General features: G+C 33.8%; 1 protein-coding gene across 2 annotated transcripts in view; it reads left to right on the top strand.

The window, feature by feature from the left end:
- NECTIN3 (nectin cell adhesion molecule 3) overlaps positions 1 to 25,614 on the top strand; it is a 124,745-nt gene that overhangs the window by 68,409 nt on the left and 30,722 nt on the right. Inside the window, exons 6-7 of one of the 2 annotated variants that reach the window (XM_042998828.1) lie at positions 3,922 to 4,060; positions 6,425 to 6,509. In XM_042998828.1, coding sequence (XP_042854762.1) covers positions 3,922 to 4,060; positions 6,425 to 6,509 — 224 coding nt within the window. Of the gene's footprint in view, positions 1 to 3,921; positions 4,061 to 6,424; positions 6,510 to 25,614 lie in introns of those variants that run through there. The other variant, XR_006222138.1, reaches the window with a different exon arrangement.

Raw genomic sequence — 25,614 nt, forward strand, 5'->3', positions numbered from 1 at the left:
GATATAATGAAGTAGAAGGTGTATTGGAAAAGTAAACATTAAAAGTGGCAATTGAGGGGCACCTGGGTGTCTCAGAGGGTTAAGCTTCCGACTTCAGCTCAGGTCATGATCTCGAAGTTTGTGAGTTCGAGCCCCACTCGGGCTCTGTGCCGACAGCTCAGAACCTGGAGCCTACTTCAGATTCTGTGTCTCCTTCTCTCTCCGCCCCTCCCCTACTTGTGCTCTGTCTCTCTGTCTCTCAAAAATAAATAAATGTAAAAAAAAAAATTTTAAAGTGGCTATTGAAAAATAAAAGTGAGATATATTTATGGGGAAAAATTGGTGATACAGTGATATGTATTATAAGAGCAAATAAAAGTTGAGAAGATAAATTTGTAGGGTATCACATTAATATGTGAATCAGGTAGTAGAACCACTGAAGTTTTGGTGAAGGTAATAAAGGAAAATAGTTAATAAAGGAAAATATTTCCATTAATTGTTAGGTCTTGGGTTTGAGTGTGTGAAAAGGGCCTGTAGATTTCTATACTCACCCGTTTCAAGTGGTTTTTAGCAAGTTGCTATGTTTTGCTGTGTAGAATAGTATTTATTTTTTTCAAATCTTGTCAGATGTGAATTAGGTAAGCATATTTGAATAGCTTCAATATATTTTTTATTCGTATGTATCAGAGTAATAAAGACAAACAAATTCAGTTTAGTAGTTATATGTATATTTTTTTTCAAAAATAATGAAAATTTTTATGTCTGTATTAAGTTTCTTTTGGTATGATGTGTTAGATTTTTGAACATTTTCCCTAGAAGACATATGCATGATATCTATTATGGGCAGTAAGCTTTTTGTTGTATTGGGGAAAGCACTTTTGTTTTCTGCTGATTGTAAGCAGATAGTTAAGATTTAGTAGTCTGTCTCCTTAGGTGATGGTAATGTCATGTCAGTCACTCAGTAAATTAGCTGAATGTTTAAAAATGCCAAATTTTTATACATTTGCTTATTTCCTCCTTGTAGTTTGATTGTAATATAGAGTAGATTATGTGGGCAGAGATGTGGAGGAGGCAGTGTTGTAGCTAAATTCTCAATTTTCATTAAAATTCTTTGACTTGAATACAAGAAATTTCAGCTTGCTCTTTGCTTTTCATACTAGTGTTCATCACCGGTTAATATCGTAAATATATTCTTCTTTGTTTTTTCTCAGTTAGTAGAAGAATCAGAAAAGGAAACATGAAACCTATCCCATTTATGTATTTAACATAATCAATTTGCTTCTGTAGAATATCCAGTTGCTAAACGGATTCATATGTAGTTTTTCTTTGATTTGCTCTTTTCAGTACTTACTAGCCTGGTTTGATACTAAGAAGAGGTGTACAAAAAAGAAAGGAAAAATATGAATAAAGAATGAATGGAACTGGGTGAAATAAATATGCCCAATTTAAGATAGAAGGAAGAGTCAACATAGTCTATACAAAGTCAACTCAGAGTCCCAGAGCTAGGATTTATAAGACTAATGGGACAGAAGTGGATAAATAGACCATAATTTAAATGTTCAGAAAATAGTGTCTATTTGGACTTGAGAATTACTTAAGGATATTAAAAATAGTACAGAGTTGGAAATTACCTTAGGATGTGAAAAGTCTGTGATTATATCATTACAAAACACTACCAAATTTAATATCTTTATTAAGATTAAATGAGAGGTTTTCTTGGAGGTGTGAGGTTTGATGAATGTATAATGATCTGTGCATTGAAAATCTTACATTCAAAGAGTAACCTGAGTTTTTCAAAAATAATTTCAGAAGTATTTAAAAGTATTTTTATAAATATGGTATTAACTTTGTCTTACCATCAAGATAAGAACACTCAAATTTGAATTCAGTACACTTGGGCAAAACTGATAGGGATGCTTTTGATCCCTCAGCAAAAGAAAGATTTCCTTTTAAGAAAAACCTTTAGAAAACTAGTGGAATAGGTAGCGTATTTGACACTTAAGGATTTTTTATTTATGCCACTGAAAATATATATGACCTTGGTCACATAACCTTGGGTATGTAATCTTAATAGATTTCAGTTGGACTTTTAAAGACTGAATACAAAGCTATAATGTATATGGTTGGAAAAGTGATCGTGTAGAGTAGAAATTACTCCTAGGTCATTCCAAATCTTTAAACATTGACAAGAGCAGAGTATTATTTGACTGGCTTGGATTTCAAACTTTTTCTCACGTAGCACGTATTCAAATGGAGGTAGTAGGGATTAGAGAAATGAGCAACAATAGGAAGATAAACTAGGTGTATTAGCAAATGAGAGTAAGATCCTGAATGACTAGACTGGTTATATTGTTTAAAATAATTGTATATTTTACTATTTTTAAATCCTAATTGAAAGTTTGAAAGTTATTGAAATGAGTTACTTGCTACTCATTGATGTAAAGTTTTTAGTCTAGAATGAGACTAATAAAATGACTCATTAATAAAGAATTGTTAGTTTGCTAAAGAAATTTTTATAATTGGGAAGGAAGGAAATATATTTTTTTAGCAATCTAAAACAACATGCAACTCACATTTTAATAGATACAGAATTGGAAAATACTTCTAAATATGTATTTATATGGGAATACTATGATGGTAAGTCCGTGACATATTTCAAAACTGATAACTGCTTTAATGTCTTCTAAACTTGCCATGTCTGGTCCCAATGGTAATTGCAATTATTTAGAACTCTATGTGAACGCCTATTTAAGTGAAAGCTAAGAGTTCTTCATAGGGGACCCGAAAGGAGAGTCTACGTTAGATGTGCAGTTGTATAAAAACGTTTTCTCCCAACAAGGGCATAATGAGGGCTTCTAGCCTAACCCAGCTAGCTTTATTTCACTTTCTGTTCTCTACTACTAGTTGATGGAATGACCTTGGGCAGAATATTTAACTTTAGAGCTGCAATATAGAAGTTTATCTTAAACATCTTTCTTACTGGTTAGAAAGATAAGACAAAATTGTGTATATTGAAGGTACTTTGTAATTACTCAAAATTAATGTTGCTGAAATTGTCAAAATAATGCACATAAGGATTGTTTTGTCATATCCATAGTACTTACATTTTAAAATATATAGTTGCAATAGTTTTAGTATATTCCCTTATTTGGATGTTCATAAAATAGGATGACTTAATTTTTCAGTATTGTATGACATGATAATTACTAAATATATTTTTAAAATCCTTTTTTATAAAATTTATGGTGCAGACTGGGAAAGAGAAATTGGTATTTAGAAATTATGTAGTGTGTTTATATCCAGGGGATAGGGAAGATTCTCCATCTAATTTTGTGGTAGAGACACTGTCTTAAGTGTACTTTGTATTAAATGTTCGTGAATTAAGGGAAATTATCTGCAACAAGTGCTGTTTTTATAATACCTCTATTTAAAAACTTATACAGTGTCATTTTTTGCCATATTTGTTAGATCTGGGATTTTGTGTGTGTGTGTCTTTGGTTTGCCCCTTCTTGAAGGTTTTAGTTTCTTTAGTAGAACTTCTTTTATATTTTACTCGAATAAAAAATGGTATATGTATATATTGTTGGTTAACTCAAAGAATAATGAAAAAATGTTTTATCTCTTAGAGTAAGAACTTAAAATAGCTTTCATCCTTTTCTCTATCGTTTCTTCTCCAGACATTCTTTGACCATAAAAAATAGATTCACTCGTTGCTATCTGACTGGGGATATTATTTTCATAACTTGAAAAAAAGGAAAGCTGGAGTGCTAAGGTGACATAAGGAAGGAGGGTGTTAGCATAATCCTACAAAAAGTACTGAATCAAATTTGAGGTCCTCTAACAAAGTTCAATCAGTCTTTGCACATTATAGAAATTAGGGTGTGCAAATTCAAGAACTCTTTTTAAAATTGTTTGAAAAGCCTGATTTTTGTTACTTTACAGATGTTCCATTTAAGCAGACCTCCTCCATAGCCGTAGCTGGCGCCGTAATTGGAGCCGTCCTTGCCCTTTTCATCATTGCTATCTTTGTGACTGTGCTGCTGACTCCTCGAAAAAAGAGACCATCCTATCTTGACAAAGTGTAGGTAACTTTTTTGCTTGTGTTCAACATTCAGTATGAGTCAGTCTTTGTATCTATCTTTACGGCTACTCGTATGTAAAATGTCTGAGGGATGAGAGTAAAGATACTGTTAGATCTTTGTGAGCTGACCATGGTTTAATCAGAATGTACTATTTTGGTGTATAGTGTCAAGAGGCTGTTGGAGACAAATATATTAGACATCATTCCAAATGATAACAATGATAAATTATTTTGTCCTGTCTTCTGAATAAAAATGCAGGTCTTTGAAGAACTGTGCTTGAAAGAGAGATTCAAAAAAATCTTAGACGTTTAATTGCATCTCCAGATTGTATATGTCAGTCTTATGTATGGATTGATCTTAACCTTCAGCCGCCAAGAGCTATCAAATACATTGAGTTTTAAAGCTTTTTTTTCTTAAACAATTTTGGTTTTGGCGAATTACAAAGTGTGCAGTTTGTTCACTTAAAGAGTAAGCAATGTTTTGGGCCAATCATTGAGATAGAATTATAAAGCAGATATTACACTTTGCTGTAGAATCAAAAGACAAATGTCCTAATTCATTTAATTCCATCAATAGCTTTGTTGCTTCATCTATGGAATGTGAATAATATTTTCATATTTTTCCTCCTTACCTATAGTTGTGATGAGTAGAATATAATAATGTTTATGAATCATGAAGTTTTATATAAGTGGTAGTATTATGTGCTTATTAATATTTTTATATTAGGAAATAAGTCTGTCTCTCAATATATTTCTTCTGTCTTCATAAATGCTGTGTGTGTGTGTGTGTGTGTGTGTGTGTGTGTGTGTGTGTGCCTTTCTAATCTGGTATAGTTATAGCATAGATCTTCTTGGATTAGAGACATCTGAGTGTTAGTCTCAGCTCTGTCATGATTAAAGTAGTGGTATGATCAAGGACAAGTCACATCACCTCCATGAGCCTCAGTTTTCTCACCCAAATGGTTGATGGTTCCTTGGAGCTATGACTTTGCTGTGATTTTCATGACATGAAAAGAAATAATTACTTTTAAAGGACTATAAAGTACCTTTTTAGTGCAACACCTATATCACTGGTTCTTTAATGTTCATAGTTATAATAATTTATAGTTCCAATAACTTTTATAGTTCTTTAATATTTCAAGAGTAACTAGCATTTGGTTAACTTTATTTTAGCTCCCAAGTTATCTCAGGCTTTTGTGTAATTTCAAAACATAATCTTTATTTGTTGTTTGAATTCTGTTCATTTAAAATGTTATTTCATGTCCACATTGAGAAGCTATTAGACCACAGAGAATTTGTAATTACTTTGGCTTCTATAGATTTCATTCTCTTTATTTTTTACTATAGGTAACATTTTTGTTTGATTTAATAATCATAATTACTGTAAATTAGTTATCTGTGAGCTTCAAAAGAATGAGAATAGATAAAAAAATTATTTCCTAAAATGCAGAGAGCTACAAGATATATTCTATTTGTATTGTGACAACAATGTTTAAATACATGAAAATACAGGTTTTTAAAAATGGGTTATTTTGGCAAAAATACATTCCCTAGGGATGTAATGGCACCTTGGTTTATTTCAGGTGACAAGATTTATAATGGTCTTTAGATTCAGAATCCTAATTTACATGATGAATATTCTAAGAGTGACCATGGCTTTTGAAAATTAGTTTTGATGGGGAACCTTGGTGGCTCAGTCAGTTAAGTGACCAACTTTTGATTTCGGCTGTGATTGTGATCTCACAGTTTGTGGGTTCGAGCCCCACGTTGGGCTCTGCACTGACCGTGTGGAGCCTGCCTGGGATTCTCTCTGCCCTTCCCTTTCTCTCTTTCTCTCTAAAATAAACCAACCAACAGACACACACTTAAAAAATTAGTTTTGAAAGTATTTCAAAAATGTAAAGGTGTTTTCATTATCATTTTAAGATATAATTTTTTAAATTTTATGACATTTTGCCTTCCATTGCACATGTTTGACTATGTTTAATACGATGGTAGGTGTAGTAATATAATAATATAGTGAGATGGAAAAACATGCAATACTTAAGTAAATTGGTCATGGATTAGGTCACTTGCTTAGTAATAATTTTCAAAAAATGCTTCCATTTGAGTTTGCTTCTTCAAACGAATCAATCAGATTAGTTTTAAACATTGGAACCTTTAAAACCTGGTTTTTTCCTCCCTGTATGATAAAATATAACAACTGAATTAAGCATATACACTAATATAAATATTAGTGTGAGGAAAATATCCTCAAAAATTAAGAGAACCTTGATAGCCTCCTCCCCTCGCTTGTTTTTGTTTGTTTGTTTGTTTTGTTTTTGCTAAATGTTGCAATCACATGTTTTAACATTTTTAATGCAGGATCGACCTTCCACCCACACATAAACCACCTCCTATGTATGAAGAACGATCTCCCCCTTTGCCTCAAAAAGACCTTCTATATCAGGTATGTGTTCCTGATTACACTTAAAATAAAATGAAATAAAAAACACTAAGCAATGTATATTATTTGATATTATTTAGTCATTATACGTTAAATGTAGCATAGTAATACATAATCATTTCTCTACAACATTTAAAGCATCAAATTTTGCCTACAAATTGGTAAGAAACGATGGTATAGCCAGTGTAGATAAGACAAATCAACACTTTATTAGGAGTACAGATTTTTACTAAAAGCTTATGCCCAAAGATTTATTGTTAATAGTTTATTGACATGCCTATTCATTGTAAAGTATGCATATTTACATAAAATAAAAGAAAAATCGAATGTCTTTGCTAGGATATGATGAAGAGCTTTTAATCCTTGGAGTATGTATTTCATTTTTGTTTCAGTATACTCAAAATCTAAATTTTAGCGTTCCTTTATTTAGCAACAAAAGGTTTACAATTCCAGTTTAAAGTTCTGGATATGAATATTGGTCCCCATATTACGTTTATGATCATTTTAAATTTTCTTTTGGGATTAGTTTACAATAATTCATGTGAAAGTATCAATTAAATGCGTCTATCTCATATTCTCTACCTAGATTAATAGGCTGTCCTTGGGAAAGTTGAAATCATCGGGTATTTGAATATTTTTATTCTTACTGTTAGTTGTTCTAGTTTTGTTTATTTCCATCTGGCATCCAAGTAACCGATTGGGGCCCTGACCCTATATTGGGGTTTTATTCCCTGTGGAAACATTCTATAATATTTTTCCCCTAAAATATGTTTTTGTCTTCAGCTGGAATAAAGCAAATTGTTTGCCCACCAATTAATTTAATTTGGTGGAAAAATTCCAAGGGAATGTATCTGTTAAGATGTTCTCAGCTTTCCGTGCTCACTTCAGCACAGGTACTAAGATGTTCTTATCTTCTGTATCTTAGTTGACCACATGTTCAGTCTACTGCCTGAGCATGGGGGCAGGGAGGAGCATTCCCTGGCATGTGCTGGCTCATTGCCAGTGGGCACCAGGTTTGTTGTCTCACACAAGTGTGGGGTCTTTGGGTGAAGACGTGCTATCTTCCCAGACCTCTTGTTTCCATGTAGAGTGTAAGCTCACATCTCTTTTGGCAAAGAAATGAACTTGACAAGTACTGTGAAATGTCAACAAAATATTTAGCTAGAGCTCTTGCTAACTGCTACAGAAAGGCAGCTGTCTTCTTCCCTTCACAAACCTAGTAATTAACCAGAAGATTTCCAGATTAAGTTTTGGGAATTTTTTAAGAACATGGTTAGTAATTTTCTAGGACAACGCTAACTACGCATAATTTAATTCTTGTCTGTAAAACCAGTTGATTATATAAGTTGTTATTATTTAATATCTTCAAATTAAATATTTACAAAAGCTTATATATTGGAAAAAAAAATATTGGGTTTAGGTCATCATGGGTCCCGGGTTTTAGTTTAAAAAATATGACTTTTGTATCTGTAGTTGTTTCCCAATAAACACAAAAGGAAGATTTTTCTTGGATGATTTGAGTTGACAGTGCTAGAAACTATAGTTTTTAGTGTCCTTGGAATTAGGGAATGCTTCCTGGCTTTTTGAGGTAGAAGTTATGAAGCAGGTGATGAAATTACTCACTTGGTGATTAGAATAATTTGATTTGTAGTAAATTGCATACTCAAAAGCATAAACCTAGGTGGAAATGAAGTTATAGTGGAAAAGTAATGGGAAGTTTAGAAAGAAGATTGATGGGAAAGCACCTGCAATGAATGACAAACATTGGACTTTGGGAGTCGGAGACTATGTGGTAACATTGTGACTTTTTCCTCATCTGTGAAATTGAGCAGGTAAAAAATGTGACTGTTTGTTTCCGTCTTCTAGCTATAAAACTGATTCTACAAACTATTGCCGAGGGTGAACTGGTTGCTGTAATTTTGCTTAAGAGAGTTAGAACTTGAATTGGAGATGAAATAACTCCCAATTCTATAAAGCTTTTAAGAATAATTTAGGCTGGGGCACCTGAGTGGCTCAGCCATTAAGCATCTGACTCTTGATTTGGGCGTAGGTCATGATCTCACAGTCATGAGACTGAGCCCTGCATCGAGCTCTGAGCTAAGTGTGGAGCCTGCTTAAAAGATTCTCCCTCCCTCTCTCTCTGCCCTTACCCCACTCATGCGCATGCGCTCTCTCTCAAAAACAAAACAAAACAAAAATCTTTAAAAAAAATAATTTAGGCTAAACTCATTATCCATCAGATAACTTGTTATGATTCACGCAATATAATGTCTATATGTTAATTTATGTGGCTGTTTGTGTTTTAATTAATGCTGTGATATCAAAATGTAAAATACACAGAGCCGTGTCCTGGTTACCAAGAAATCTGTAAGTGTGTAATTACTATCTGATCAGTTTCATACAGTGATAGCATGTTGCAATACTAAATGCCTTGCGAATGTTCCACTTCTCTGGGTGTCTTGTCTGCTTCAAGGTGATGAGGTAATTCCTGCTTGAAGTCATTAGCCCCCAGCCTTCCCAAACAGGCCTAGTGACCTAGTCACCTAGGCCAGGCTCCCAAATGCCTCCATGGCTTAAAGGAAGACAGTCTCATTTATTCTACCCATCAGTGTTCTACTCTTGGGAAACCACAGAAAGAGACACCTCCTTGGTACCCACATTTGTACACCTTGTGTTGCTTTTGTGGTAATAGTACCACCACTCATCCTGGGGAAGGTTTCCTTTCAATGTATGTTAGGAGAATGAGGCCTGGTATTGTGAAGAGGCAGTGTCCTTGGGTGGGAACCATTACTGCAGAGAAGATGCATGGAGGCATGCATAAGTATGAGGGAAATAAAAAAGAATGTCTTGCCTGAAGCAAGGAGTAATTGAGAAATATCACCAGCTTGTCATGTATTAGGTAATAATCCTGCAGAAGTTGAGTCTTCATTTGGGAAAGAAATATTAATTAATGGCTTTAAAGTATATTTTACCTTTTCATTATGTTTTATGAACATTATACAGGTAATCCATAAGTATGTTCTTAGAACAACAAAAACAAATACTACAGAAATTTATAGTCAGCTGTGAAAGTTCTTTTTTATTACTCCATCACCAAGTATATAATTTCCTTCTCCAGCTATCACCATTGTTACGAATTTAAATATTCTCCCAGACTTTTTTCCATGAATTTATTTTCATGGGTGTATCATCCATATTTACATTTATAGCTAGGTTTGTTTTGCCTTTTTTTTTTTAAAACACAAATGTGATCATAGAATACATAGTGGTCTAGAAATTGCTTTCCCACTGTATTATAGACCAGTATTTTTCAGAGTGGCCAGTGTTGTTTATAGTTGTAGGGGGCTCGTTTATCTCATTCAGCTTCAAATCCAGTATGAAACACTGAACACTGATATAAAATTTCTTTGTATTAAAGAATTTTGGACAACACTTAGTGTTCTATGAATAATGCTGTATTTTAGCCTTGTTTTGGGAGAGTTGTGTACTCTGATGTGAAAAAAATATTTCCCAAACCAACTAAAATGATCAAGGGATCATTTTCAGGAAGAAATATGTAATTAATACAGTTTGATTTCTGACATGGAAAAAATCTGGATGTAAACGTAAATCTTTTAGAATGCTCTGTGGTTCGGCCTAAAATAACATTTATTCTTGGAAAGTTAAGTCTAGTAGATTGTGTGAAATAGATACTATTACTTGACTTTACTGAGGATCATAACAGGATTTCATTCAAGCAAAAATATTATAGGGAATGTGGCTCTTGAAGTTATTTTCACAATGCTGACATATTATTGAAAGCTTTTAATCTCTTGAAATATCATGAGATTTTTTTTACCCCTTGATAGCCACATTTGCAGAACTAACCATCAGTCAGATTACTTTGGTAAATTTTTAATTTTAGCAACCTTGAAAATGTTTTATGAACAGTATTTCAGGTGTTGGAATACACTGATCAATTTTCATGATTTAAGAAATTCGTCTTATATACACATATAAATATGTGTACATGTGTCTTAATATTCTGTGTTATTAAATGGTATATATGCATAAGTACTTGTGTAACTGAATTTTAGGCTGAACTTAGCTGCCTTTATTGTGGAACACCATTTTGACTTAAAAGAATGGCTAACAAACCATGGTCATTTAGGCTTGAGTAATTTTGCAGATATTTTCTCACAAATCAATGACCTGAACCTGTCGCTCAAGGCAAACAACTAACAGTATTTGTTGCCAATGAAAAATTTGAGGTTCCAAGTAAAAATTATAATTTTTATAAAACTTATATCTGTAACCATGGGATTGATATTAGTGGTGAAATTAATGAATGTTGTTTTTTATACTGAATAATGAAAAGTACCAATGTTTGGAATATCTGTGTAACTTAGTGAACTAATAGTTTCCAAATGACCAATGTATGCTGTTATAATCATGCATGCATAAAATATCCAAAGTATAAGATAAACGTATGGATTTTCATATAGGAGAGTATGAAAAGTTTCAGATAGCAACTAGCAACTAACCTTAAGAAACTTCCTGTTGTTGAGTTTTGGTATAGTATCAAAGAATTTTCTCAATTATCTTAAAGAAGTATTGAAGTGTCTCTCCCCTTTCTAGCAGTGTATCTGTGTGAGGCCATTTTTTCTTCATGCATTTCAACCAAACAACCTATTGCAACAGATTAAATGCTATAGCAGATATGAAAATCAAGCTTTCTTCTTTTGACTCAGATATGAAAAAGATTTGCAAAATGTAAAAAAGTATAATAAAATGCCACTCTTCTCGCTTATCTTTGTTCTGGAAAACATGGTTATTTGCTCACGTAAAAGATGCTATTTGTATCATATTATTATTCTGTTTAAATGAATTAAATATTTTTTAAAATTTCATAGTTTGGGGGACCCCTGGGTGGCTCAGTCGGTTGAGCGTCCAAATTCGGCTCAGGTCATGATCTCGCGGTTTGTGAGTTCGAGCCCCGCGTCGGGCTCTGTGTTGACAGCTCAGAGCCTGGAGCCTGTTTCAGATTCTGTCTCTCCCTCTCTCTCTGACCCTCCCCCGTTCATGCTGTGTCTCTCTGTCTCAAAAATAAATAAATGTTAATAAAAAAATTTTTTTTTTTTAATTTCATAGTTTGGGGCACCTGGGTGGCTCAGTGGGTTAAGCAGCCGACTTCAGCTCAGGTCATGATCTCACAGTTCGTGAGTTCGAGCTCCGTGTCAGGCTCTGTGCTGACAGCTCGGAGCCTGGAGCCTGCTTTGGACTCTGTGTCTCCCTCTCTTTCTGCCTCTACCATGCATTCTTTGTCTCTCTCTCTCTTTCTCTCTCAACATAAGTAAACATTAAAATGTTTTTTTTAAGTTCATAGTTTTAATATTTAAGATGATAAATATAGTTAGCTCTTACCCATGTAAATGAAAGTACTTTGGGTTCTCAAAATTTTAAAGTATAGAGGGATCCTGAGGCCCCAAATTTGAGAACCTCTACTGTAGACCTTAAGCGATGTAAAGGCAGGGATCATGTTTCCCTTGCTTAGTACTATAGTCCCAGTGCATAACACCTTGCTTGGCACGTTGTAGTTACTGAACAAAATCTTTTTGAATGAATAAATGGAAGAATCAAACACCTCTTTATATTCTTCTCAGTCTGTGATCATGTACTTGTGTTACAAATTCTAGAATAACCCTATCCCAGAGACATAATTATGTTCCAGTATATTTAATGTCAGTATATCTAATATCAGTGTACCAGATATCAATATAGCATGTATGAAAAATAACAGGAACAAGAGACTCTATAGCAATATTCTAAAATATTAACAACGATTATGTATTAGACTTCTCCATGAATATTATGTCTTATGTTATATTTTTCTGTAGTTTCTAATTTTTCTGCAGTGCTTTTTCTCCCCTCTGTCAGTGACCTTTTAGCATAAAAAAATAGAGATCTGTTGAAACCTGAATTACTAACCTGGAATATTGTTAATCAGTCAAACCAGTTATGGTAATACTTCAGCAGAATTTACTGTCTTGGGAAATTAAGATTTTTTCCCCCAATAATTCACTATGATATATCACATTCTTTAGTAAATTTTTATAAATGCTCATGGCAGAGTGTTGGTAGGAAAGAGTGTTCCTATTTATTTTTTGAGTACATAATGCAAAAAAAAAAAAAATGTAAAAGGGTATTTTCTAAAGTCTCCCTCCCATTCCCATTCCTGTTTACCCTACACCTCCTACAGAAAATCACTTTTATACATTTCTTGTTTGACTTAATAAGGTTTGTTTAAGCACAGACAGGGAAACATACACGCACACATTTTTTTTTCTTGTATAAAAGGTAGCTGTATGTACTGTTAAATATTTTGCCATTCCTCCTAAGATATACTGAAGATCTTTTTTATTGGGATGCAGAGCATTCTCATTCTTTTTTATGTCTACAGAAGATTCTAATTTGCATATATTACAGTTTGTAGTGTCAAAATATTTTAATAAACCAATAATGCTGCAATGAATAGCTTTATATATATGATATTTTGTATCTACCCAAGTATAATCTTCAGGATAAATTTTTTAGAATTGGTCTTGCTGTATCAAATAGTAAATGTGTTTATACTTTTGATAGATAGTGTCAAATTATCCTCTATAAATATTATACTATTTTGTACTCCAATCAGTAATGCTTGAAAGTGCCTGTTTCTCCACATCCTTACCAACAGCATATGTATTCCACTTGAGTATTGGTGATCTGATAGGTAAAAAAAATGTGTGTATATGTAAAATTATAATTTTGCACTCATTATTAGTGAGTTTTATCATCTTTTCAAGTGTCAAAAAAGCCATTTTTTTCCTGCAAACTCTCATTCTTTTGTGTGCTTATTGAACAAAATTATGACCATTTAAACATTTTATAAGTAGATATGAAACTTTTTTCTTTTAATTCCAGGATGAGTAGTATATATACATTGCTTCTTGATATCTAAATTTGTGGTACAGAAAGTTTAGGAAGATGAATCTTATATTTCCATTGATTTATATTATAAAATGGGATAAAAATGAAAAGTTGTTCCGACTAGAGCAAATGTTATCAAACTGTGGTTTTAGAAACATGGTGGTCCTACTTGTTAGCAAGTTCTAGAGTTGGATATGTCCTCCAGGTATCTTAATTGCTACCAATCATGCCATATTTCATTTAAGGCTTTTTTGAACCTGTCCACCTACTACTACTGTATAGTTTTAGACATTTTCATTACTTCCTTTCAAAACTCATCTTTCTGATACATAACTGCCATTTTGCAATATTTTTTAATAAGCTGCTTTTGTTAATTATCATCGATGGTCTGATTTTCTCCCGGATCTCAATATTTTAACATATATTCAGATGGTACCAATAGCTATAGGCTTTGGAGTCAGGGAGAAGGAAGGGAGAAAGATGACAGAAGAATTAACATTTTTCATCCAAATTAGAGAAAACTATATGACGGAGTGGACTGCTTCAAGTAAATGAATACTGAGTATTTCCTAGCATTGTTTTGCCCTTGAGTAGCAAAATGTTTACATCTTGCATATTGCCTCCAGTTAATAGGTAGTGGCAGTTATTGAGACAAGTAGTCAAAGAATTGTAGGGCCGTGTTCTCGTCTGTGAAGGCACAAAGTTTTGTGATCAACAAAGCTCAGATGAAATAATGACATAAACTAATCATATTGAAATAATATATTCAAAGGAAATATAGGTGCAACATTTGAAGTATAAAGGATTGATATTTTTACTAAAAACTCTTACCAATCACTCTTATAAATGAGAAAAAGATAAACCTACTTTTAAGATTTTATGGGGATTAATAAATTACCATATGCTGCATCCTTAGACCATAGAACCTTAGAACATGCCTGACACATAGTAAGTACTATGTGTTTGCTGTTATTAAAAAAGAAACTAATTCTTTTTTTTTTAATTTTTTTAAAGTTTATTTAATTTTGAGAGAGAGGGAGAGACAGAGCAGGAGTAGGGGAGGGGCAGAGAGAGAGAGGGAGACACAGAATCTGAAGCAGGCTCCAGGCTCTGAGCTGTCAGCACAGAGCCTAATGCAGGGCTCGAACTCATGAGCCACGAGATCATGACCTGAGCTGAAGTCGGCCACTTAATTGACTGAGCCACCCAGGCGCCCCCAAAGAAGGAAACTGTAATTCTTAATAAAAATATTAAAGAGATATTGCTTCTCAGCCTTTTGGCTAAGATCAAGTGTAAAAATATTAAAGAGATCAAGCAGTGAAATTATTTCAGAAGAAGAATAAAACTAATAGTATCTGATTCATGAAAATTCAGCATATTTTTCTTTTGGAAATTATTATACTTTTATTATAAATTTAGTAGACTTAAAGTGAAATTAAAAAGTATGGTGTCTATATGTTTTGATTCATAGTTCTATTTTATTTTTTCTCTGTCACTCATTTATCAAACCAGTATTTCTTGAGTACTTCTTATGTGCCAGTACTGGGAATACTAGTTAATAAGACAGATGAAACAATTATTACCTTTATGGAGCTTATATTTTAGTGACAAATAGACAAAGCCTATGATGACATATTTTTTCCCTTATTTATTTATTAAAAAAAACATTTTTTTAATGTTTATTTATTTTTGAGGTAGAGACAGACTGTGAGCAGGGGAGAGGCAGAGAAAGGGAGATGCAGAATCCTAAGCAAGTTCCAGGCTCTGAGCTGTCAGCACAGAGCCCCATGCAGGGCTCGAACTTACGAATCGCGAGATCATGACCTGAGCCGAAGTCAGAGGCTTAACTGACTGAGCCACCCAGGCACCCTTCTTTTTTCCCTTTTTTCAAAAGAACTTTATTAAAATTTATTAGCATTATAATTGGTATAAAACAGACTGCATATATTTAAAGTGTGAGTTTGATACATTTTACATATAATACATAAACACAGTACACAAATATGCATACATATACACAGACTGGGAAAACATCACCACAATCAAGAAAATGGATTTATCCATCATTTTCAAAAGTTTCCTGATGCCCCTTTATAATCTTTCCCTCTCTTCATTCCCCTGTTGCCTTTCCACCTCCCCAAGGACCCAACCACTCATCTACTTTCTGTCTCTATGTATTAATTTACATGTTCTTGAATTTTATGTAATAGAATCATATGGTATGTTTGTATGTTTGGTGTCACTTCTTTCACTCCCCACAATGATTTTGATTTCTGGTTCCTTCATGTGTTGATCAGTAGTTTATTCCTTTTAAACAGGTATACCTTATAGGCATACTACATTTTATTTACATTTACCTATTGATGGGCATTTGCATTGTTTCCATTTTTTGACTATTATAAGCAATGCCTCTATGAATACTTATGTATAAGTCTTTGTGTAAATACACGTTCTCATTTCTCTTGAGTAAACATCTAGGTGTGGAACAGATGGGTCATATGGTAATTGTAGCTTAAAAAGTATAATTTAAGAAAATGCCAAATTGTCATCCTAAGTAGTTTTACCATTTGTGTTCCCACAAGCAGTGTATGAGTTCCTCCATACCCTCACCACCATATGTTATGATCAGACTTTAAAAATGTTAGATGTTCTAATAGGTGTGTGGTGTATTTCATTAGGATTTTAATTTGTATTTCCTCCCTAGTTATTCGTATGTGGAACTTTTTTTTGTTTTTTTAATTGCTGATTTGTCATCCATTTAGCTTCTTTGGTGAAATCTCTCTTCAAATATTTGCTCATTTTTTTATTGGATCATTTTCTTATTGTTGAATTTTGAGAGTTCTTTCTATATTTTGTATTACGGACTGCATGTTTTTGTCCCCCTAAAATTCATATGTTGAAACCCTAACCCCCAGTGTGATGGTATTTGGAGGTGCGGCCTTGGGGAGGTTTTAGGTAATGAGAACCCTCATGATGGGGTTAGTGCCTCATAGGAGGAGATAAGAGGAGAGCTTATTTCTTTCTCTGCTCTCTGGTATGTGAGGATAAAAGACAGTCATCTGCAAACTAGGAAGAGAGCCTTCACCAAGAACTAAAATCTCACACAGCCTAGAACTGTGTGAAAGAAATGTTCTTTAAACCACTTAATAAACATGGTAAGTTGTTATAGCAGCCTGAGTGGCATAAGACAGTTTTACAAGTCTTTTGTCAGATATGTGATTTGGAAATATTTTCCACCATTCTCTCGCTTGGTATTCTCTTAACTGATTTTTGAAGATAAAAGTTCTTAATTTTGATCAAGTCAATATTTATGCAATGACAATGTGATACCATGCTTTCTCTCTGCAATGGGGTAGAGGAGGTAATACTTCCTTTTTTTTTTAGTTGTTATTAAGATAGTTAAAATATTTTTATGATACATTACTTTATTTTTCCTGTATAAACTTCATCATCAATTAGAAAATTTATTGAATTAATTTAAAGATAGTAGTTTTCCTTGGTCACTAGAGTTCCTTCAGTAGCTAGTATCTTCAGGATACATACATAGTATGAGCAATTCTCATCTCAGGAATGTGGAAACTAGGAAGACTTGGCTCCTCTAATAGTATTTCATGGCCCATAGCACCTAAGTAGCCATTATCTTTTTATATATTCTCTTCATCTCTGTATTAAACAGTTTATTACAGAGATGTAATAAACTCTGTACAGGGGCTATTCAGTAATTGTTGAGTTGTGATAGTGAACTTGTTTATGAAATCAGTTTCCCAGGCTAGCTGAGGACAATTGCAGGAATCTGGGGGGAAACAGGGAAGATACCATAATCTATATACAGTGTCACCTCATCCTTTTGCCTGTAGAACACCTAGAAAATTTATTTTAAACAGCTTAAAAATTTTATAGCCAGTTCATCATTATTTTTGAGCAAAATATGTAACAAGGTACCAATCTGTAGTATCTTAGCATTTCCAAAAAAGTATCACTATTAATTCATAGTAATTAGAAATGAGCTTTAACTTTCTAATGTTACCACCAAAATATTTTTAAAGCACCTAATAAACCATGTTGAAGTCTGAAGCATTAACTCAGATATAATGCTAAACTTTGGGGGGAAAAACTCTTAATGGCTCAATGCTACTTGGGAACTCAGGCAAAAAGGTATTATCCTAACCATTAATTTACTTAATTTTTTTTCTTGGTTTATAAAGAATTAACTTTAGACTATTCGTACTTGAGATATAATCAGAACATGAAATCTTGAGTGGTTTATTTGAGACCTGTGTTAAATTCATACTGCCATCAGGGAACTATAAGTCTTAATTAGGGGTGACTCTTGATTGACTCATGAGTTAAGTAGAAGTAAAAGAACTGTTGAAGTTAAATGCATTAATCTGAGTACTGTGAAATTTCCTCCCAAAGTTTAGAGGACCTAATAGTTACCTTTATTTAAAAGCTCATGATTTCCTTTATTGGAAGTGATTCGTTTTTAAATATAGAAGTCAGGATAGAGACCTAAGTTATTTCAGTTTAGCTTAGTTTAGTTTTTTATTCACTCATTTTTTTTTTCTTTAAAGAGAGCAAGAAAAAGCACTTCTAATAGGGAGCAGGGGAGAGGGGCAGAGGGAGAGAGAATCCCAAGCAGGCTCCGTGCTCAGCATGGAGCACTATGTAGGGCTCATCCCATGACCCTGGGATCATGACCTGACCCAAAATCAAGAGGTGGTTGTTCAACCAGCTGAGCCTTCTAGGCACCCCAGAAGTGTGTTATTTAAATATTCAGAGCAAAGCAACTAAGTTATTTTCAGAGACTAGACTTTTTCATTACTTGTGAATTAAATTTTATATGGACATTATCAATCTAATTTTACTTTGAATTTGGCTACTTAGTCTTGATTTTAGTGCTGCCCAATTTTTTTTGAAGTACTTTTGATACGTTGCACATAAAAAATTGGCAAAAGCTCCATATGGACTTTGGAGAGAATAATGTAAATGCTATATTATTTAAGTTAAATGTTACCCCTATGCCTAAGCTTACAATGTTCATTCATTCATTCAGTGAATTATGGTAAGCTGAGTGATTTTTTTTTCCTGTTTTTTAGACTCTTCCTTTAAAGTAGATTCAATTATGGGAGTCCTTGGTTAAATTAAGCTGACTTAAATGGAAAGTTGCTTTAGGCAGCTACCTTCATATTGTGATGTGTGCAATGCCAGTGAGGCCTCGATGCCTGCCACATTCTTGACTTCCCAGCAGAGAATAATAATGGAGATTAATAATAGAGGCTAATTTACTAATATCTGTTACTACCCATTTGACATGAAAAAACTATGGGGAGACTCTCTCAGGCTATTGATTATTATCAAAACTATGTATTGGCATAGCAGTATATACCAGAATTTCCAGGATGATCTTGATTTCACACATATGTGCCCTAATGTCAGTATGTAAGTGCACCTGTTCCAATTTTGAGGCTGCCGTTGGTCTGAGAGATTTCCCTAGTACATGTGACAGCTCTGTTATTCCCGGCCTTTTCTCCAGTTCTTTAATAGCCTCCTTCTCCATTCCTGATCATTACAATTCAAAGTGCTTTCTTCCCATAATCAAAATGGCTTTTACATCTTAACCTCCTCTAAAAATTCTTCCTGAGCTAATAAGAATATTTAATTTAGAATAAAATATACCAATGTGAACTACAGTAAAAGTACTTGTATTGTGATAGTCACTTTCCAAAGTATAATTGGAGACAGTAATCTTATTTGGAGAACTCTAAGAAATGGAGGGTAACCCGGGTTCTAATTTTGTGATTTGCTATGAATTACTTATTTAATATTTTTTTATTCTGTTTCATAAAATGGTAGAGTAGTGTCATGCAGGGAGCAAGAATTCCTGTCCCCTCAAAGGTCCTTGTAGCTGGACTAAGAATCAAATTGACATGAGACAGATTAACAGGAGAAAATAAAATTTAATAGCATACATGTGAGGAGTCTACACAGACATGGAAATTCCAAAGATAGGCAAAATGAGGTATATATGTCATCTGAACTAAGGAGAGAAGGGGATAGGGATCTGCGACTTGAAAGGGAAGAAATGCAATTTACAGGAAGATGAGAAAGAGTTAATGTTTGGTAAACAAATATTTGCCCTGCCGTATAGATGGGTTAACCATACAACATGTATCTCTGGTAGTAACTCCTATTCTGGAAAAACTGTGCAATTTAGATTCTTTTATTATGTAGTTAAGGGAGGGGCAAAGGTTTCTCATGAGCTCACGGGGTCGTGATTGCCTTCAGCTCATAGTAACCCACATGCCAAAATGGCCCATCTCAGGACAGCCTCCTCTCCACCCCTACGCTAGAAAACAGCATAAGATATTTTTAGGAAAAACTAAAAATGAGTAATTGATCACTTCATTTAAAACCAGTTCATTTCATGACAGGTTTACTGAATATTTAACATAATTTTGATTGCTTTTGAATCTAGCCAGATATCTTAGATACAATTAGAAAGAAAATTTTCATTAAAATATAAATTTATGTTTGAAACCTCTTAAATTTGAAGAATGCATGTTTCGACAAACTAAATGTTTCTAAAGAGTTGATTGGTTAAAAAAAAAGAACTTCTGGATAAAACACAGGCCATATATTTTTTTTAAAAATGCAACAAGCTAGAAATAAGAAACACTAACTTCAGTTCAACATGCTTATTGTTTTAGACGTCTTTAAAATGCCAAAAATTAAGAAATTTTAAAAAACCTGGTGGAAAAACATTCAGAAGAGTTTGGGTAGTCAAGACCACAGTTTATCCTTGATTGAGTTAACTTTAGTCATTTGACCTACAGCCACTAAATTACTCTATTTTCTTATATATGAGTATGGGAATCTTTCACCCAGTCTGTCTTGGCAACTTGTCAGATAACTTTCCATAGTTACAAGCTACCATAGTACAAATTTCCTGTTCCCAGGCATTATAATAAACAGAATTACCACTTTCTTTCCCCAGAGACACGTTTTCACCACTGGTTTGGTTTAGCTTGGTTGTGGCATGATTCTAATTCTTTTTTTTTTTGATTCTTTGGCACATATTTTCAACCAAGATATCTGTTCCCTCAGTTTCATGTACAATAATCTTCCTTTGTTTGCTTTACTGATTTTGCATAATTAGAAATATGTGCAAGGCAAGCAATTAGCCTATTGTTGACTTCATATGTTTTGTTTTGTTTTTTTTTTTTTTTAATATATTGTTTGCTGCTATTGGAGAATCTAATTCTAAGAAGAAATAAGCCCCAAAGTGGCATGTGTTTCATTGGGCACATGAAAAGTTTAATCTTCTACTTCAGGCTAAGCAGCATTTTATTATTGAGGAATTAATAAGACTCGTTGTTGTTGGGAAAGTGATGGGGAACTTATCTGGAGTGGCACTTTAGTTTGAATCATTGATGCCTTACAAATATTTTTTTTTAAATAATTAGTCCTATGAAAGTCATTTCCATATTTACAGACAACTCACTTTCCTTATCTTTGTGTGCTGATTACTAGCACATACATGTGTAGCACAGGATCGTACCTTATGATGAATTCTTTTAGGTCTACTTGTTGTTTTGAGACCCAGCTTGAGTTTGTTCAGGAGAGAAAATTTTTCTTACCTTCAAGATTCTTCTAGTTGAACTAAGAATTAAATTGACTTGAGACAGATTCACAGGAGAAAATCAAATTTAATTTTGTATGTACAGGGAATCCATACCGACATGAAATTACAAAGACAGTCAGCCAACATGAGGTGTATGGGTCATTCTCAACTAAGGAGAAGCAGGGAGGGGTTTGGAACTTAAGAGGGAAGGAAAGCAATTCATAGGAAGATGAAAAAGAGTTTGGTAAAATGTTTGGTAAACACATGTGTGTTGGGCCACTCAGAAACCATGGGACATAGAGGACTTGGATCAAACAGGCCTTGCTAGGTTCCTCCCTGTCTACCACACCTAGTTCCTATTCTAATGTAGGAATATATGGTGACAGCTCTCTTCCTGGAGTAGGTTCTCTATCTCAGTTCTTTTCAGGCAGCTGGGAGTGACTAGGACGGTAAAGTTTTCTTCCTGCATCTTCTGGGCCTTGATTGTTTTCAGTTCAAAATAATCTGCATCCAAAATGGCACATTTTTGGGCAGCCTACCCTTGGCCCCAAGTTCATTTAGCATTTCTATGATTGCATATTGCTTTTCTGGTTTTGTTTTTTTTTTCCACAGAGCTAACCTCCATGATTATCTCCTATTGTTCAATTGATTTGGGGAGTGTAATTTCTCTTTGTAGTTTTAGAAAACAGAGCTAGGACCAGAAGGTGATAGGAACATACATTTGAATACTCAGTGTAAAGAAGATCTTTGCAATAATTAGGTCTATCTGATAATGGGCTGATACCTCAAGATGCCATATATATTTCCTAACTGGCCTTGTCTAAAGGACTCAGCTATTGTCTTTCATTGTTATGTTATAAGATACATTTCTGCACTGTGAATAAAGTTTAATTTTAACACCTCTTCTAGTCTTTTCTCTTTACTCTTTTTATCCCTAAAAAAATAATACAGGTGGTAGATTAAAAATTAACATTGCTGTTCCTTGGGACCAATGTTCGACATAGGTATCTTAATGTGATTCTGAGTACAATATTTAAATATATAATTGATTAGTTAGCTAATGAGTTATTAAAAGCACACATGTTAGAGGTAACCAACTCTCTTCTATACATGTTTTCGAGTATAATTACAAGGTCTATTGGTATTTCCAGATATTATTGAGTCTTTGTGAAAAGCAGTTTGACACAAGCAAAAATTACTTTAAAATGTTTCTTTTACCTTTTGTTTTTTAAAGAAGAAAAACGTGTTTCTTCTGTAAATGCAAATTATACATTGTTTTATGGTTGGTTTATAATTATAACTGTTCGCATAGATACTAAAGCTTGAAATACACTTTAAATGATATCTCTACAGCAGCTGTAACTACAATGAAAATTAGATGAGATCTAAAACTTGCTAACTGCAGAATATTTCATGCATATAAGTAACTTTGGAAGAATGAGAATTGTTAAAGGTCTTTAAAAGGAAATACTTAGCTTTATAATGATTCCTATTCTAAATTCATTGGCACTTACAAAAGGTAATAATCTCAGTTTCAAATGTTTGGCGGGCAGTAATTATTTAGGTTATCAATCCTGTTTATTAAAAGAAATGCCATGTAAATGTATTTGTTTGAAACATTTTAAATGCCTTATTACTGAGGTATGTGTTCCCATGGAAACCACAAATATCCCTTTAGAAAAGTGATATAAAATAGTGGCTTTACTTTTAAGTAGAATGTTAGAAACCGCAGGCTCTATTCAAGGAAAGGTAGCTACAAAGTTGAAAATTTTACTGTGGTTATATACTGCTGAGATATGAACTGCATATAAAACCGTATAATCAACCATATGTGCATGTGCACACACACGTACCAAACATATGAATGGTACTAGAACACAAAAACATGGAACATAAAAGAATAAAAAGTGATCAGTTAAAACTCATTAAAGTTAAAAATGTTTGATCTTCTAAAGATACCATTAAGAAGACAAAGGAAAACCACAGACTGGGGGAAAATATTTACGACACATATATGAGACAAAGGAATTGTATCCAGAATAAAGAAGTCTTGCAATTCAATAACAGGAAGACAACAACCCAATTTAAAAAAAAAAAAATGGACAGAAGATTTGTATAGACTTTTCATCAAAAAGATATGCTAATGGACAATTAACATAGGAAAAGATGCTCAGCATCATTAGTACTCAGAGAAATACAGATTAAAACACAGTAAAATGTCATTATACTCCCATTAGATTGGCCAAAATTAAAAAGACTGTACTAAGTGTTGCCATTATAATTAATAATTCCTACTTTTATAAGTCTTTTATATTTAATTATATAAAAGCAATTTATACTTAAATTATTTTCCATTTTTGCTTTGCTAGTTAATTTTCACTATTTTCTGTTCTTATGTCTCAAAGTACTAAATGTAATTAAAAGTCCAAATCCCCAAAATTGTTCTTGGACCATATTCTGTCACCCCATCCCCATTAAAATTCTTATATGCAAAGGATTTATAATGAATATGTGATATGGTTCTTAGCTCCACAAGAAGTGATTCACGTATATATTTTTATTTTAAAGTTCTCCATAATTGAGTAATCCTATTCTTGAAGGTAGTTTTTTTTTTTCCCCATAACTGCCTGTGATCTACATGGTACTTAATTTAAAAAAAAAACAAAACCAAAAATGAGGAATGTGACATTAAGCGTTACCTAAGTTGCCAAGGAGGAGAGTTGTCAGGGTATCATAAGGCAATTATGAGTCATTGCCCTGGAGTTGAAAACACCATTTGAGGTCTCGTAGCTGGAACTCCCACTCAAGACAAAATTTCCTTTAACAATATCTAAGAAGGTAGTCATCCAGCCTCAACTTAAAACACTTGATTAACAAATTCACTACCTCACAAGGTACTAAGTAGTTCACTTTTGATAGTTAAAATTGCTAGAAAATTAGAAATCTAGCCTCCTTTCAACTTAATTGGTCCTGATTCTGATTTCTATAATTCTTAAAACTCGTCAGCATTTAAAGCTACATCTATTAAGAACATATTTCTTTTAATCCAGATGCTTTTCATATGTACCTCGAATGTTTACAACAGCCCTTCCAGGAATTGTTTTATAGCTTTTCCAATATTTAAAGTTCTCTGATTTGCTCTCTCTGTTTTCTAAAACCGATTTGAATATTTCCCAGTATTTGCAGCTGTTCCTTTTAGGATATAGTTTGTCTTCCCTCCCTGGTCCCTCTCCTCTGAGAATACAGTCAAAATTCAGAAATTGGGATTCCTTAATACCCTGAACTGATGTGAGAAGTAGGTAGTCAAAGTGATATGGCTCAAAATAAGTAAAAGGAGATGTCAAGACTTAGTTGGATTATCAAAGTCAGTGATTGTAACATCCATGTTTCCATAATTGAAGACAATCTCCTACTATTTTCCTTATGTGTCACATCAGCTTTTGTGTGTGTGTGATTTTTACCTTATATACTTTACACTGTGTAGATTTTCAGATAGTGGGCACATATTATGAAAGTTATTTCTAATTAAGAAATTGGAACTAATAGAAAAAAATTAGATTGGGCTACAGGGAGGAGCAGTTGTTGAGAAGAGAGGTAGAGAAAGAATGAACATGTATCTCTAGTAACCTTGGAAGGGTGTGGAGTAAAAAGTGGAGTAGGGAGAAATGTAAAATATGTATGGATTCTAAAGCTTTTCAAACACAATCCGGTGACATAGGATGTGTTATATTTATGAAGTAATTAGAGTTTCCAACCAAATTGGTGTCCAAGGGTTGTTGGTCTGGAACCACATCGACCTTTTTTCTAGTGGTGAAGTGCTGTCACTTGGATGTCATTTCTTCCATTTAACCCAGAGAGCCCAGTTCACTGGCAGCCAAATCCACTGTCACTCTTGGCTTGCAGAGAATAGCCACCACAGAACTCTTCAAGGATGCCAGAGCTCCCCTCTTGAATACATTTCATGCAGAAATTGGTCAAGAAAATGTTCTCATGGGGCGCCTGGGTGGCTCAGTCGGTTAAGTGTCTGACTCTTGATTTCAGCGAGGTCTCGATCTCAGGGTCATGAGTTCAAGCCCTGTGTTGGGCTCCACACTGGGTGTGAAGCCCATGAAGTGGGGGGTGTGTGTGTGTGTGTGTGTGTGTGTGTGTGTGTGTGTGTGTGTGTGTATTCATTCATTCTCAGGACCCTCCTGGAGGGTACAGTTGAGGGGTGGTTAAATAGGCCTTATGTGATAAATCTACTTTAACACTGGTCTCCTTTAGCCTCTGGATACTATTTCCTCTTTGGTATCTCAAGGAACTTTAGAATTTCACCTTCATTTAGTGTAAGTCCACCTTTGGATTTGGTTTTCAGTCATCTGAGCTCTTAGAGCTACTAGTGGCCACTCAAATTAATATATTGAATCAAGAATTTTGACTCAGTACACCTGTACAGGCAAATTTTATTTGGTTCCTTATATTCCTTCCACCTGACCCAAACCCTTAGGGTCTATTTCCAGGTAGGTTCCGCAGGTTTTTGTCTCTATAAACTGGCAAAAT

This window comes from Panthera tigris, chromosome C2 (genome assembly GCF_018350195.1).
Source record: "Panthera tigris isolate Pti1 chromosome C2, P.tigris_Pti1_mat1.1, whole genome shotgun sequence".
In the NCBI taxonomy this organism is placed as follows: Eukaryota; Metazoa; Chordata; class Mammalia; order Carnivora; family Felidae; genus Panthera; species Panthera tigris.